The following is a 14302-nucleotide window of genomic DNA, read 5'->3' on the forward strand; positions in this document are numbered from 1 at the left end:
CGCATCCAACTAGAGGTATGTCCATCGACATCCACAGGCAAAATGTATCATGCCTCACCGCATCCAACTAGTGGTATGTCCATCGACATCCACAAGCAAAATGTATCATGCCTCACCGCATCCAACTAGTGGTATGTCCATCGACATCCACAGGCACCTCTCACTGTCGATACCCTCCAATCTCCATCTATATCGATAAGCTCTGGTATCTGCTTCCATCGAGATCCATCTGTATCTACCACTCCCGATTTTTATATCTATTGTGATATCCGCCGACATCGATAGACGCGTCTGTTCAGGTCCCGCCTGTGGACACCAGGGTTTTCGGTTTACCGCACGTTGCCGAGCAACGATTTCGGGAGGTTATCCACGAAACAAACGTAGATGTTTAGTGGCATTTCAAATCCCTGTACGAATATATATATATATATATATATATATATGAGTACAGGTGGTCATACACATGGATATTTGCATATATGTGTATATACATGTGTGGAGCGAGCGGGGAGATCTACTTTTTGAAGTTGTCGAAGAAAGGATCCCAGTTTGCCTCTGTGGGTTTGAGAGAAGGAAGCCAGTAGGCAGGAATTTCTTTCGGTTTTCTCCTTCCTACGCGTTCCTTTTGAAAAGGTCTCGCGTCGTCGCGTTGCCACAACGTTTTCGGCTTCGTCTCAATCGCGTTCTCCCCTCCCTCATCCGTCTCTCCTGCCTCATTCTCGTTTTCGTCATGCCTGTCGCTTTGCTTCCCCAGTATCCTCCTGCGCCGTCTGAATGCAGGCGTGCGCCGTTCATCTCCCCTGTGTGACTCGCCCAGTTCTGCGTGGCCTTTGTCCCCATCTGTCTCCGCTCCAACGTCATTCCGTCGCTCTGTTTCTTGCTCTTTTTCCCGCCCGTCTTTCACCCCCCCTGTCGCGTGTCTTTTCCCTGACAGCTTCGCCTCGCTCTTCTGGTGCCTGTTCCATTCTATCGTTGTTGCATCCTGAATTCCTTCCTCGGAGACAGCCTCCTGTGTCTCTCGCCCCTCTCGTGTCTCCTCGTCCGCGTCTGCGGCACGTGTCCACTCGCCTCCTGTCTCCATTCCTCGTCCTTTCCCCGCTTCATGTCCCTGATCTGCCTCCCTTCGTGTCGCCCTCCAACGCATCTCTTTCGCCTCTTCCTTCCTTCTCCACTCCCCGTCGTCTCTGCTGAACAGAAACGCTTCCCCGTTCGCCTGTCCCCCCTCGTGCTCCCACCTCGATGCACGCAACTCCAGATCGTGACCGCGCCCCGTCAAGACTTCTTCTGTTTTCTTTCCTCGCTTCCAAGGAAAGGTTCCGCCTTTGTCCCTGGACCGAACACACACACCGACGACCGCGTTCGCGTCTTTTCCTACAGGCGCCCCGCTGGTCTCGTTAGACTCCACACACAGGGCCGCGTTGTCTCCCTTCGTTTCTTTCTCTCCCTGAGTTCCTTGCCTTACCGTCTTTCCATTCTCTTCCGCCTTTTCAGTCTCTTCCTTCTTTTCGTTTTCTTCCTCGCGTCCTCGAGTCGTCGAGAGATTGAAAAAACGGAAACCGCCTCTCCGAGCGGAAGACAAAAAGTCCGGGAGCTCGCGCGTCCTCGCGGTCGCTGTGGCTCTTTCCATTTCGCTCAAAGTCTTGAGTTTCTCTTCCTCTTTTCTCAGGAAGACAGCCTGCAAGTGGCGAAGAGAAGAAGGAGCAAAACGGACGGGAAGAGATGGCTGCTCGAGCGCTTCGTGTCCCCGTCCGCGAGAAACAGAACGGGACGGAAAGGTGGACGCAGCGAAGGCGGGCATCTCGGAAACGGGCTCGGAAACGTGGTAAACGAGTGAGGGATACAGCCTGAAGACAGCGCAGAACAGCAAGAACACACCGCAAAGGCAAAAAGATAACGGACCCGCACGGATCTTTCAGGGACCCAAAGTTGTCCCGTGTGCCTCGCTTTTGTTCCTCTGCCGTCCTCTTCTTCTCCAACACGGAACGGGGCGTTTCGTCTTCCTTCTCTTCCTCTCTCCCCCTAAACCCTGATCCCCCCCCCCACCGAGGCTGAAAGGCACAGGCCAAACCCTGCCCGCTCGCATCATCTCCGTTCGAAGAGCTTTCTCGCGTCTCGACTTTACGAGAAAATCAAGAAACAGTGCGATCTTTGGGCGTGTCAAGCGGTTCCCGAAAAACGCATGCAATAGATCTGTCAGCTCGTTGTCTCTCCGCCTCTCCCCCTTATACGCTCTGGAAAAATGCAGCTGGGGAAGCTCCTCCATCGCTCCTCCGCGGTTCGCGACTGGAAAACCTTCAGGCGTGAATTCGGATCTCGCTGCTTTGCCACGCCTTCCCTGGCGGCTCAGAGCCGCGCAATTTTGAAAACAAGGAGACGGCCTCACCATGAAAACGCATCGCCCAGTCCAGGCGACGGCCGACATTCACTGTCGTCGCCTCCCGCCGGAGAGTCGCCAGCTGCGTCTTGCTTCGGACTGCTGTGGAAGGACACCTCTGTCGAAGTCTTTCTCGCCTTGTCGCGCTGGGGTCTCTTCTTTCCTTGTTCACTTCGTTCTCGGAGTCTGTAGCGGAAAAAGAGGTCGGCTAAACACGCCTCGACTTCGCCCGCGAGTTTCCGCATACAGAGCGAATCTTCGCTCTCGAATTCACGGTCCTGTCCCTCTCCGACAAACAGCCACGTCATTCTTGACGACTCTTCAAAGTCCTCTCCTTTCAGAGGCCTCCCATTCGCGTCTCCCCTGCCCGCGGCCTTTTGTTCTTCCAGTTCAGGTTCTATCACGCCTCCTGTTCCCTTGGCTGCGTTACTCTCGTCTTCTCGCTCCGCGGGGAGCCCACCCTCGTTGGTCTCCTTCGCCCTTGCTCGTTTCGCCCGAGTTTCCTTTCCCTCTTCTTCTTCGCCTTGCCGGCGCTCCACGCTTGCTCCATCCCCCGCTCCTTCTTCCTTCGCAGACCTTTCCGGCTCTCGTGTTTCGGCGCCTTCTCTCTCCGCAAGCTGTCCATACACCTGGTCCGTCAACTGCCGCATGCACGCGTGAAGTGTGGAAGGTAAAAGGGAACGGAAGAACGGGGAGTCCGAAAAGAAAACTTCCGAGAGAAAAAGAGCATGGAGGAGCGGAGAGGGAAGAAACACGAACGACCGATGACTGCGAGGAGAAGTAGAAGGAGACGAAGAAGGGGAAGGAGAAGAAAACGAAGGAGAAGGAGACGTAAGAGAAGAAGACGACGCAGGAGACGGCGGGAAAGCAGGAGGACGAGGAGCGGCAGAGGGACAGAGAGCTCTGGACGGAGGAGACGATGCTAGAGAAGGGAGAGACAGCTGGAGACAGAGAAGAAGAAGGCGGAACCCGGAGAGGACAAAGGAAGGCAGGGGCTGCGAAGCTGGAAGCGACGAGCCCGAGCGTATTGGCGTCTCCGGCGCACTGGCGTAGAAATGCGGAAGCAGCGCAAGGACGACCTCCTGGGCAACGCACGGAAGAGAGCGAGTTGGCGGGAAGAAAGATGGGCCGTCCTCATTCGCGTCGGGCGTCAAAGCCGGCGTAGAGCCTCGCAGGGTGTCTCCCTTCTCCGCAGACGCATCACCACATTGGGGAAGAAGCGAAGGAGGTGCGGCGGAGCGAGGGGGAGAAACCGGCTTCTGCATTTCGCGATTTAGGGAAACCTCGAGTCGGAGACGGCGCAGGCACGCGTCGAAGACGAGGTGCTCCAAGCCGTCCCCGCGAGAGAGGCGCGAAGACAGAGAGCGTGGAAACGCCAGAGCAGCGGACAGACACTGGAAGATCGCCTGATATGGCGAGGCGACGGGCAGGGAGAACGGCGCTTCGCTGTGGAGACGGAGGAGTCTCAGCAGCAACGCCGCTTCCGCAGCGAAGCCTTCGAGGGGAGCGAGCGACCGGGAAGACCCTGAAGCCGCAGCGGACGGAAAGGACGAAGAGGAAGAAAGCGGGGAGGACGAAGAAGAAAGAGCAGGTGAAGAAAGCGTAGAGGACGAGAAAGCGGAGGAGGATGGGAAGAATGGACAGGAAGGAAGAGAGGAATCGGCAGGTGAAGAAAGAATTTCATTCGCGGGACTGGAAGAATTCACGCCTTCAAAAAAGCCGACAAACTGGCGCGAAGGCCCTCCACAGCTCGCGTCTGGCCCAAACGAAAGCGCGCGATTTGCGCTTCGGTGGCTGCCGCTGCGCGTCCCTGAAATCTCTCCCGAGAAGCGGGTTTCTCGCCTTGCGCCCTCGTGCGAAGCGTTGTTCTCTTCCCCGCAAGCCGGCGCTCCTCGCCTCGACAGGCAGGATGCCGAAGGACCGGAAGGCGTCGAGGCCGGAACCGGAGTCGCGCGGGCGGCCGGAGTCGTCGGGGACTCCGGGGCCGAAGAAAAGGGAGCGCCACACATGGGAGACGCCAGCAACCGCGCCTCGTCAGTCTCTGTCACCGATTTGCCTCTCCGGCTCTGCGCCTCGAGGTCTCCTTCCTCCCTTTCCCACTTCCGCAAGACGACTTCGAGCACGCCGCGCACCAGATCCGCCCCCAGTCGGTAGCCGCCTTGGCACACAGCGAGAAGAGCGAGGAGTAACTCCGTCACCTCGCCCGGCGCGTGGGCTTCCGTCCCCGAGCTTGCGTCTGTTCTCTCTGCATTTATCTTGAGGCCGGCCGTCGCTTCTGGTCGCCTGCCTTCCGCCGTTTCTCTCTCGCTTCCGTCGCGTCCGCGCGCGAGAGGTTGCGGCGTCTTCTCTTGTTCCAGCAAAGAAGCGCCGGTTCGAGGGGAATCGCCTGCACCATTTGCCTTGCAGTCCCGGCCTCCCTCCTCGCCGTGTCTCCTTTCGGCTTCCCTCTCTCCTTGCTCGCCTTCTCCCCGTGCTCCCTCTCCCCACTGCTCTCCTCGTTGATTCCCTTCATATCCTTGCCTAACTTCTTCTCCTGACCTAACTTCTTCTCGTTGCCTAACTTCTTCTCCTGGCCTAACTTCTTCTCCTGGCCTAACTTCTCGTTGCCTAACTTCTTCTCCTTGCCTTTCTTCTCGTTGCTTTCCAGCGGCTCGTTCCGCTTTGTTGTCGTGGACTGTCGCCTCCCTCAGGGGCCTGCAGGCGCTTGGAGGTAGAGAGGCGAGAAGCAAAGACGCCGCAACGACGGCCAGCCTCACCTGCGCAACTTGGAAAAGCACACGCGCGTCGATCTCGCCCTCCTGTGTGGAGCGGAGAAAACCTGCGCTCTCAGCTGCCCTCAAGCCGACACAGTCCGCTTCTTCCCTCTCGTGTCTTCTGTCTCCTCTCCCTTCCGTTCCATCTTCTTTTTCTCGTCCTTCGAGAGACTTCACTCCCCGTCCTCCCTCCGCTTCCCGCCCCAGATCCGCCGCTTCCTTGACTTCCTCTCCTTTGGCTTGCCCTTCTTTCGTTTCGGCTTCGCCTTGCCGTCCTTTCGATTCCTCTGCTGTCCTCTTCTCGCCTTCCTCTTGCTTGACGTCTTGCTCGCGCGCTTCTGCTCCTGCTTCTCCGGGTATAAGCCGAGAGCCAGCGGGGCACTCGACGGTGGCCAGGCGCGAGAGGAGACGTGCAGCAGACTGGAGAAGAAGGCGAAGGTGAGGAAGCGGGAGCATCAGCAGGTGCAAAAGAAAGGGGAGGGGCGAGGCACTCTGAGTCGGAGAGCGAGAAGACTGGTTCGCATTTTGGACAGCGACCGGTGTCTCCGGTCGGGATGCCGACGCCGGAGGAAAAAGAATCCGCGGAGACTCAGAATCGGAAATCCACGACTGCGACGAAGACAGAGAAGACAGAGAAGAAGACAGAGAAGAAGAAAGAGAGGAAGAAGGAGAAGAAGAAGGAGCAGAAGAAAGAGGAGAAGAAAGAGGAGAAGAAAGAGGAGAAGAAAGAGGAGAAGAAAGAGAAGACGAAAGAGGAGAAGAAGGAGCAGAGGAAAGAGAAGAGTGGTGGGGAGACAGTTGGTTGTCGCCCTGGAGGTATGTAGGAGACAGGGAGGGGCCGTGTCTCGGATGTAGAGCGACGGCAGGGGACGGAGTCAAATAGCGCTGGAGGACTGCCTGTGAAAAAAACACGCCGCATTCGTGAATTCGTGTCTCTCTTGAGCAGAGAGAAAAGCGGCCAGAAAGCAGTGCACGGGAATGGCGAAAACCGCGAGAAAATCGGAAGCACGGCACGCGCCCCGCCCCGCGCACTGCCAGCGGAACGGAGAAGCGAGAGAGTGAAAGAAGCAGAAATCAGAAAGAGCACAACGGGAGAAGAGCGAGGAAGGGGATGCCAAGCGGCGAGCACATACGCGTTCGAGAAAAAACAAGAGCCAAAGGCCAGAGAGACAGGTGGGCGATGTCGAGGAGAGGACGGACTCTGCATGCAGAACGTGGCTTTGCCTTGCCGTGTTGGACCTGAAGCACTTACCCGAAAGACAGTTTCTTGAGTCCTTGTGACATGCAGCCATTGCCCTTCGACGTCCTCAGCTTCGCGTCGCCCTTGACCGTCCTCTGCGTCGAAGCGACTGGGACTGAACCACTCGCCGGCGCTCTGCGTCCCACCCCTTGCGCGTGACAAGAGCGCCGCTTCGTTTCTCAGAAGGCGAGAAAGCTGCGACGACGGAAAGGCAGAAAAGTGCAAATGAGGAGGGCAAAGGACGTAGAGGTGCGTGAGGGAGAGAATCAGCGATTCGTCTGTCACACGAAACGATCGCTGTGGCGATGCGGCGGGCAGAGACTCCGAGGACAGCAGAGAAGACGAAAAGCAGAGAGAGAGAGACGCGTTTCCATGCTCGGAAACGGGTATCGCGCACGCAGAAAACGGAGAAGGCGCAGCCGAGGAAGATGAGAGAGGGAGGCGATCATGGAAGGCCGTCGGACTCGCAGGAAACGAAGCTGAGGGAAGCGAAGGAAAGGAGTCAGGAGTGGGGACGTTGTGGGAGACAGTTCGCGGGAGAACAGGGAAATGCGGCGGATGAGAAAGGGGATTTTCTGGCGCATTGCAAGAACCGAGAAAAGACAGGTCGCGTCTGCCAGCATCGAGAGAGAGCAGATCCGAGCCCCACGGCCCTCCTGCTCTCTCTCCAAGCCTGTTCTCTCCGCAGGCATATCGGGGCCTTCCCGCTTGTGAAAGAACAACCAAAAAGTCTCCAATGCGTCTCTGCGCAAACAGACGACAGCACAAGCGCTGACATTCAACAGGAGAGTCTAACGCGAGGCAGTGCACCGGCACACATATAGCCAGAAGCGAGTGGAATCACGCACATGTTGTCGAAGCACATATATCGATCTGCGTGCATCTTCTACTTATCCTTTGACTATGTATCTATCTATATATCCACCTGTTCGCCCAGACATGTATCCGCCTCCATATACATATCCATCTATAACGATTTTCCCGCCAGTTCACCTACAAATGTATATATGTGTCTATTAGCGATCTGCTGATCGATCTATGAGTGTACAGACAGCGTACACGAGGAATGCGTACACGCGAACCCGCATTCTTGAACGAAAGAGAGGAAAAAGTCGACCTGGCATGGCGGGCCTTACCATGAGCGCTGCGTGGTACAGGTGCTGCATGCGTTGAGCTCGAAGAACAAGAAGAACCTCATCTGGAGTGCATGCGCTAGAAAAATGACAGAGAAGAAAGACCAGAAAACGGCAAAAAGAGAGAATGGAAAAAGGGGAAAAAGAGCTCAATGACACTCATGAAAACGGAGTTGACCAAAAGCACGCCGCTCTCTCCAATGCCAACCGAAAAGGTCGGGAAACCAGAACCCTAATGAGATACATATACGCTGACATTTACCTATTCACGTCTATAGCTATACAGAGAGAGAGACAGACATCTTTCGCTTCGTCGGCTCAACAGATACATACATCCTTCTGGATACGTACGTTTCCACTGAACACGTCCACATGTACATAGACATGTATATATGGACGCATGAAATCATGAACGTACATATATATATATATATATATTAGCATGGAGCTCTTCCTGAGCCCCACGAATATCCAGAAGTTTCCGACATGCAGAAACAATCGACAGGGGAAACAGATGACAATGGTAGAGCGCGGATTGTGTTTGAGCTTTTATGGCCCTCTTTTTTGGGGGCGACGTGTGTGAGTCCGCAGGCGCGTGGTCTTACTCGATGAAGACTGCGGCGCGCCCGAGAAGAAGGTAGAAAGTCGAGAGAACCTGAGCAGCTGCTTTCCGTCCGATGTCGCGCGTTTGTTTTTGTGTCCCTTTTATGCTCGCAGCGGGAGTGTCTTGGTCGCCAGAAGCCGGAAAACCATCAGCCGCAGAAGCGCCGCCGTGCGGCTCTGCCTTGTGCGCTGCCTCAGACGCATGCTGGATCGCCTGTACGTACACCTGCTTCGCATCCGGCAAGGCCCCGAGGAGGCGGCAGAGTACGTTCAGGAAAGGCTGCACTTCTTGCCGTCTGACGCGCCAGTTCCGCGCTCGTCCCGCATCTTCGGGTGGAGGCGAAAGAACAGAGGCGGGAATGTCGAGAAAGACGCGCCGGGAAATCGCGCGGCAAACCCCCAAAAGAAGAGGCGGGTGGGGCGTGCCCAGCATGGAAAGCGAAGAGAGCAGAGAAGCTAGAGAAGACAGAGGAAGGCCGTCGATCTCCGGGAGGAGACGAGGCGCAAGAACCCTGGGAAACGCAAAAACATAGAGACAGGGCCAGCGACAGAGAGATACGCAGACCCAGAGACATATGATTATACATGTGCACGTGACGGTATCTCTAGGAAATGAGACACGGAGACTGAGGACGAGGTATGCACGCTAGTGTATTTATAGAAATGCAAACATATATATATATATGCAGGTATGCAGATATATAATTGTGTGAATGATGTGGATGGTTGTATCTTTGTTCGCTGTCAGGCACATTTGCTCCGGTCCACGACGCCGGGCCGAGAGCACGTGGAATCTGGAGGAGAGGAGCAAACGCGAGATGAAAGACGCGTCTCTATCCTGCAGGCGTACCCCATCAATCGCACGTCCCTGACGAGCGAAGCCTCGAAGGCGCCGCAAACTTTGACGATCGCGAACGGCTCCAGAACTGCAACATTCTTCAGCAGTGACCGGCTCATCGCTTGCCACACATCGACACGCCTGTACACACTGCCTCCCTGGACACCCGGAGGACGAGCAGACGCAATGGACGAAGAGGAAGCAGGCGACGCAGAAGTGGACGAAGGACACACAGAAGAAGACGGAGAGAAAGGAGAAGAAGGAGAAGAGAATGAAGGAGAAGAAGGAGAAGAGAATGAAGGAGAAGAAGGAGAAGAGAATGAAGGAGAAGAAGGAAAGGGAGAATAGGGACGAGAAGAGAGGTCAGACATCCCAGCATGGCCTGGAACGTCAATGACTGTTTTGTGTTTGTCGTTCCGGGAACTCAGGTTGTCTTGTCCCCCCAGGGTTCCCACCCACGAGATGACCGAGGCGAGATTCATCGGCGAGAGCACGACCGGAGGAAGGAGCGAAGAACACGCGGAAGGAGCGAGAGACGAAGACGAGGGAGTCGGCAAAGAACTCGAAGAAGAGGGAGAGGCACGAAATTCCGAAGAGACACCCGAATCAATGGAGGCTTGGGCCAGACTTCGGCGTGCACCCCGTCTCCTTCTCCCGCGGGCTGAGGGCGGCGTGTCGCAACCGCCAGAGCGTTTTGCGGTGTGCGTCAGGGTCTGTTCCACCTCCTGCTCGTTGGCTCCATCCTCTTTCTCTTCCTCTGCCTCTCTCATCGGCGTCGCCTTCTGGTCTCCACGCTCCTCCGCGCCGGCCTCGCCTCGCCTCTCCAGCTGCCCTTGAGTCGCCTGGCTCATGCAAGACGCAAGAAAGCGCCAAAACGGCGAAGCTGCAAGAGCGTCGGCTTTCTGCAGGTCGGGGAAGGCCGCCCTGTGGGGAAAAAGAGGGAACGGAACAGGCACCTCAGACACTCCCGAAACGCGTGACTGCGAAGAGACGTCTTCGGTCCAAAGTTAGGTACGACCTGTTGCTTTGCCACAGCGCGTTTATTCGCTGCCTTGAGGCACGATGGTGCACCAATCCACAAGAAGCCGGGCGCGTGAGGCCTCTGGGAAGGCGAGAGGCGGCGGAAAGCCCCGGCAGTGGCCGCAGTGCCCGAGAAGAAAAGCGCAGTGCTCCAACCGCAGACACAAGATGATCAGTCACCCACACAGAAGAGGCCCAGAAGACAAAGAGGAGTGAGAAAGGCGGGGGAAATGAGAAAGACACCGCCAGGAGGGCAAGAAAAAACAGGAAGAGAAACGGAGGGAACTGAAGCGGAGACAAGGGGGCGTGGAGCACCAGTGAGGCGAGGAAACGAGACGAGGAGAGGGAGAGACCGCGGAGCAAGAAGCATCGAGGCGCCAACCGATTCGAGACACAACGCTGCCCGAAAACACACAGATCGGCCTTACATGAGAATCATCTCGGCTACGTCGTCGTTGTGGAGACGTGCGGCGGCGAGGCCTTCGCTGCATCCACACACGCGGACACACTCTGCATTCACGACTCGCAAGCGTTTTCCTCTTTCACTCCATCTGTATGTACATCCCGAACCATACACGTAAGTGAACAAGTGAACGACAGTTTTGATTTGGGAGTGGTCTTGGCACCCGCGTTTTGTGTCTCTAGCTTCCCTCTACAACAGCTGCCCTAGAGTTCCCCTGCGCTTTCCGGGCCCTCTGGGGCGTCACCTGTGGCGCTTCACCTCCGGCGCGTTCCGCCGCTTTTTCTTCTCCGGTCTCTGCGCCAGGGATGCTCTTTCCAGTCCTTCCTAAAGATTTGGAAATCTTCACCTTCTTCGTCTCTCCTCACCACACAAAGCCAACGTCCTGGCCAGTGGCGGCGCCGTGCACCAACTCGAAGGGAAGACGCTCGGCTGTGAGCTTCAGGAGATCTCTCGCGCGAGTCTGGAGTTGCGCGTACACGCGAGCGTAGACTTCCTGCTTGCTCTCCGTCCGTGAAGAGCAGAGGAAGACGGGACCGTCACGCGGGTCTGCAAGCTGCGCACCGGAATGCAGGGAAGCATCGCTGTCGTGCCTTTCCAGAGGACCGCTTCGACTGAAGCTTTCGCGCGCTGAAAAAGAAGGCATTCTTTCTCTGATTTTCGCGGGCGGTGCCGTTCTTCCCACAAACAGCGCTGCACGCCGAGAGGCGTCTTGTCCTTCGCTCGAGGCGGCAAGAGGCGGATCACGGGGTATCGTGTCTGTGCCTTCTGTCTCTTGTGCGGTGTCTGTCGCTCCGGTGTGAAAGGCCTTTATTCTTCCCTGTTCTCCCTGAGAGACATCGACGGCGCCCGCCTCGACGTTCTCGCTCGGGGCACATCGGTGCCCAACCCCCTCGACATCTCTCTCGTCAGCGTCGCCTTGGTTTGGTTCTCCCGCTCGTCCTTCTCCTGGGCCACGAGCGATCATGGATCCGCAGAAAAGGGACACGTCGAGGGGTCGGCTCGCCCCGGCGGCAGGCCAAGTCGCCGACTGCACTTCTGCTCCGTCTCCTCGGAGCTCGGATTCCAAATCCAAAACGGATGTGGCTTCTCTCTCCGGCGCAAGAAGGCGAGAGAGGAAAGCGTCAAACCCCAACGACAGCGGACAGAGAGCCAGAGGAGACAACGGAGGAGACAACGGAGGAGACAACGGAGGAGAAGAGAGAGAGGAAGAGAGAGAAGGACAGAGAGACTCCGCGGGGGTGTGCGCCGGAGGCGGGGCAGTTAAAAGGCCAATACGTGCACAGCACCCAACAAGGCCCGCAAGATCGTGGAATGGCATGGAGTCGCTTAACTCCACAGCTCGATGAAGCAGGAGAGCGAGAAGAAGTGGATCGTAATCTGAAGGGGAAAAGAGACAGAAAACAATCAGGGAGGGAACCCGCGCTGGCGATGTAGAAGCGAGCAAGCACGCGGTGCGGAAAGCAAGCAGGAGACTGCAAAAAGACAAACAAGTTGATGGGGAGACAAGCGAGAAACGAGACAAGCGCGAAGCAGACCAAACGCGCCGGAGGATTTCGAGGAGGACGAAGCCCGAGCAAAAGATAGATTCTCAAGCTGGAGGGAAACGGCGGCAGCGAGGACGAAGAAAAGGCAGAGGACGGAGCAGACTGGGGAGAGGGGAAGGAAGAAACGAAACACAGGCGAGAATTCGAGAGAAGTTGCAAAGACGCAAGGTGAAACAGAGGCCCAAAACCCAGGAAGGCATGATGCGGGAGAACGAGAAAAGACGAGAAGGGGAATAAAGCAGAAAAAGTATTCCGACGAGGGGGAGGGGAACGACGACGGCGTAGCTCGAAGAAGCTACGGAAGCGAGAATCAGGCGAATGAGAAGAAACGTAGAGAAGCAAAACTTGATGTGGCAGGTCCTCAGCCTGCCTATATCCGTGGTTCTCCAGAACGCGGCGTCTTTTCGACTTTGCTCCGCTGCTCGGAAACTCCCTGTGACCGAAACAACAGTGCATGCTCTTACGTTTGTATTTCGCGAGGGCGCTGGCGAGAAAGTGCAGATCGCCGCCAGTCAGTTGCTGTCTCTGGAGGATGAACTGCCAAACCAGTCGACGCCATAAACTGCGGAGATTCCTGAGTTGATCTCGCACGTGTTCTTCTGCGCCTCTTCCAACACGTCTCGCCTTCAATCCTTTGCCTGGCCTCTCTCCTTGCTCTCTGTCCTTTGCGGGCCTCACTTCCTCTCCTTTTCTTGTTCTAGTCTCCTCTGGCTTCGTTGCGTCTTCGTTTTTGTCTTCTGCCAGGCACCGCATCTTCTCGTTTCCTGCGTACAGCCTTTTTCCGTCTGCATTTCCCTTCATAGCCCCGTCCTCTCCTTGCCACTGGGAATGCTGCGAAACCTTGTGCTTCGCCTCTGTGACCGCTTCCGGTCTCTCTTCGTCTTCACGCCGTTCGTGCGGCGACGCTACTCCCGCCTCCTCTACGTGCTCGTGAGACTGAGACGAATGGACCAGCCGAGAATACGCGCAGGAAGACGGAAGAGCACATGACGCAGCCGAGGCTGCGAGAGAAGCATGCGCTGACCTTTTTTGTTGTCCAGTTTGAGCCGGAGATGCACCGACACTCGCAGGTTCGTCGTTGAGGGGAAGCGGCGCCTGCCGGTTCAGCTGTCTGTACAGCTCCAGCAAGGGGAGCACGCGAGAGAAGAGGAGACGCGACGGCAGAGGTCGGTCAATGGGTTGGTGCCGAAGCATTTTCAGCAATTTCGTGACTGTGGGCAGCAAACAAACACGCAAACAGATTGCAAGCACAACCTGTGAATCAGCGAATCATTTGGCAGGGAACACTCGCAGAGAGACGAAGAAGAAGCAAAAACGGTTCGTGCAGTGCTCAGCCAAGCGGAGCAGCATCAACACTCAAGCACGCCTTTCAAAGCTAATATCTGTTTCCATTTTAGATGAGGATGTATGTGCGTACGTCAACGGAGAGGCGAAAGTCGATCACGATACGTCTGCAGAGACAAAAAAAGGCTGCGCCACGCTGGTACGAGTCAAAGTTTCGCAGTCGGCTCATCGCAACGAGCGAAACCAACACACTGCATCAGCTGTCATGACACTCCGCAGAGAGAGTCGCATATAGCAACGACCTCTTGATGCAAAAGATGATAGGATTTAGAGGCAAGCGGTCAGACGCTTGAAGAGACGGGAGATATCGTTTTCTCTCCGGGTTCAGTCCCTGTGTGCGGTGGTATCCTTGAGAGTTGAGATGAACAGGTTGCCGGGTGACGAGCTCTTCCACTTCTGTCTCTAGCTGTTCCCTGTGGAGGCATGCCCTACGTTGGTGAGGAAGAGCGACAGCGTCAAGCAGGTAGGGCGGCAGGTCCTCTGGACTCTCGCGGTTGTCTCGCATCCTGTCTCTGCCTTTCCGTATTTCTTTCGAGCGAAGTTCTCGGCCCTTTGCCTTCCCGATCCCCCCGTCGGTGTCGGTCGATCGCCCAACAACTCCGTGTCCCAGATGCTCCTTGACGAGACGGGACTGTGACGCGGGGCAGCCTTCGACACTGTCTTCGCTGGGAAGGGAACTCGCCGACACGAAAGGCGGCGGTGCCTGTCGCGAAGCCGCCAATCTGCGCTTCGAGAGACTCAACGGCGCCAGCGAAACAGCCAGGGGAGCTGCTGCCGCCCCCCCCCAGTTTCCTCGCGGTCGCCATTTTCGCTCGAAAAGCGGAAACAGAGAGGTCGCAGATGGAAAAGGGCCAGTGGAGGAGCGCCGGGAACGACGGGGCCGCGCGAAAAACGGATCGACAGTGCAAGCTTTCCGGTCCTGGAGAACGGAAGTATCTGCTTGCGCAGGCTCGGGTCCCAAAGACAGCCCGCTTGATTCACACGGCAGGG

At 56.6% G+C, this 14302-nt stretch overlaps 1 protein-coding gene across 1 annotated transcript; it reads right to left on the reverse strand.

Annotated features, from left to right (window-relative positions):
* Positions 1 to 514: 514 nt before the first annotated feature.
* On the reverse strand, positions 515 to 13162 carry NCLIV_061790 (conserved hypothetical protein; the record flags this gene model as incomplete). The annotated part of the gene is made up of 9 exons (XM_003885731.1): positions 515 to 1844; positions 2384 to 6024; positions 6380 to 6562; positions 7504 to 7579; positions 8106 to 8615; positions 8954 to 9865; positions 10390 to 10446; positions 10790 to 11801; positions 12433 to 13162. 9 exons carry the CDS (start codon positions 13160 to 13162, stop codon positions 515 to 517), a joined length of 8451 nt encoding a protein of 2816 aa, XP_003885780.1.
* Positions 13163 to 14302: the final 1140 nt, after the last annotated feature.

This window comes from Neospora caninum, chromosome XII (genome assembly GCF_000208865.1).
Source record: "Neospora caninum Liverpool complete genome, chromosome XII".
NCBI classification, from domain to species: domain Eukaryota; phylum Apicomplexa; class Conoidasida; order Eucoccidiorida; family Sarcocystidae; genus Neospora; species Neospora caninum.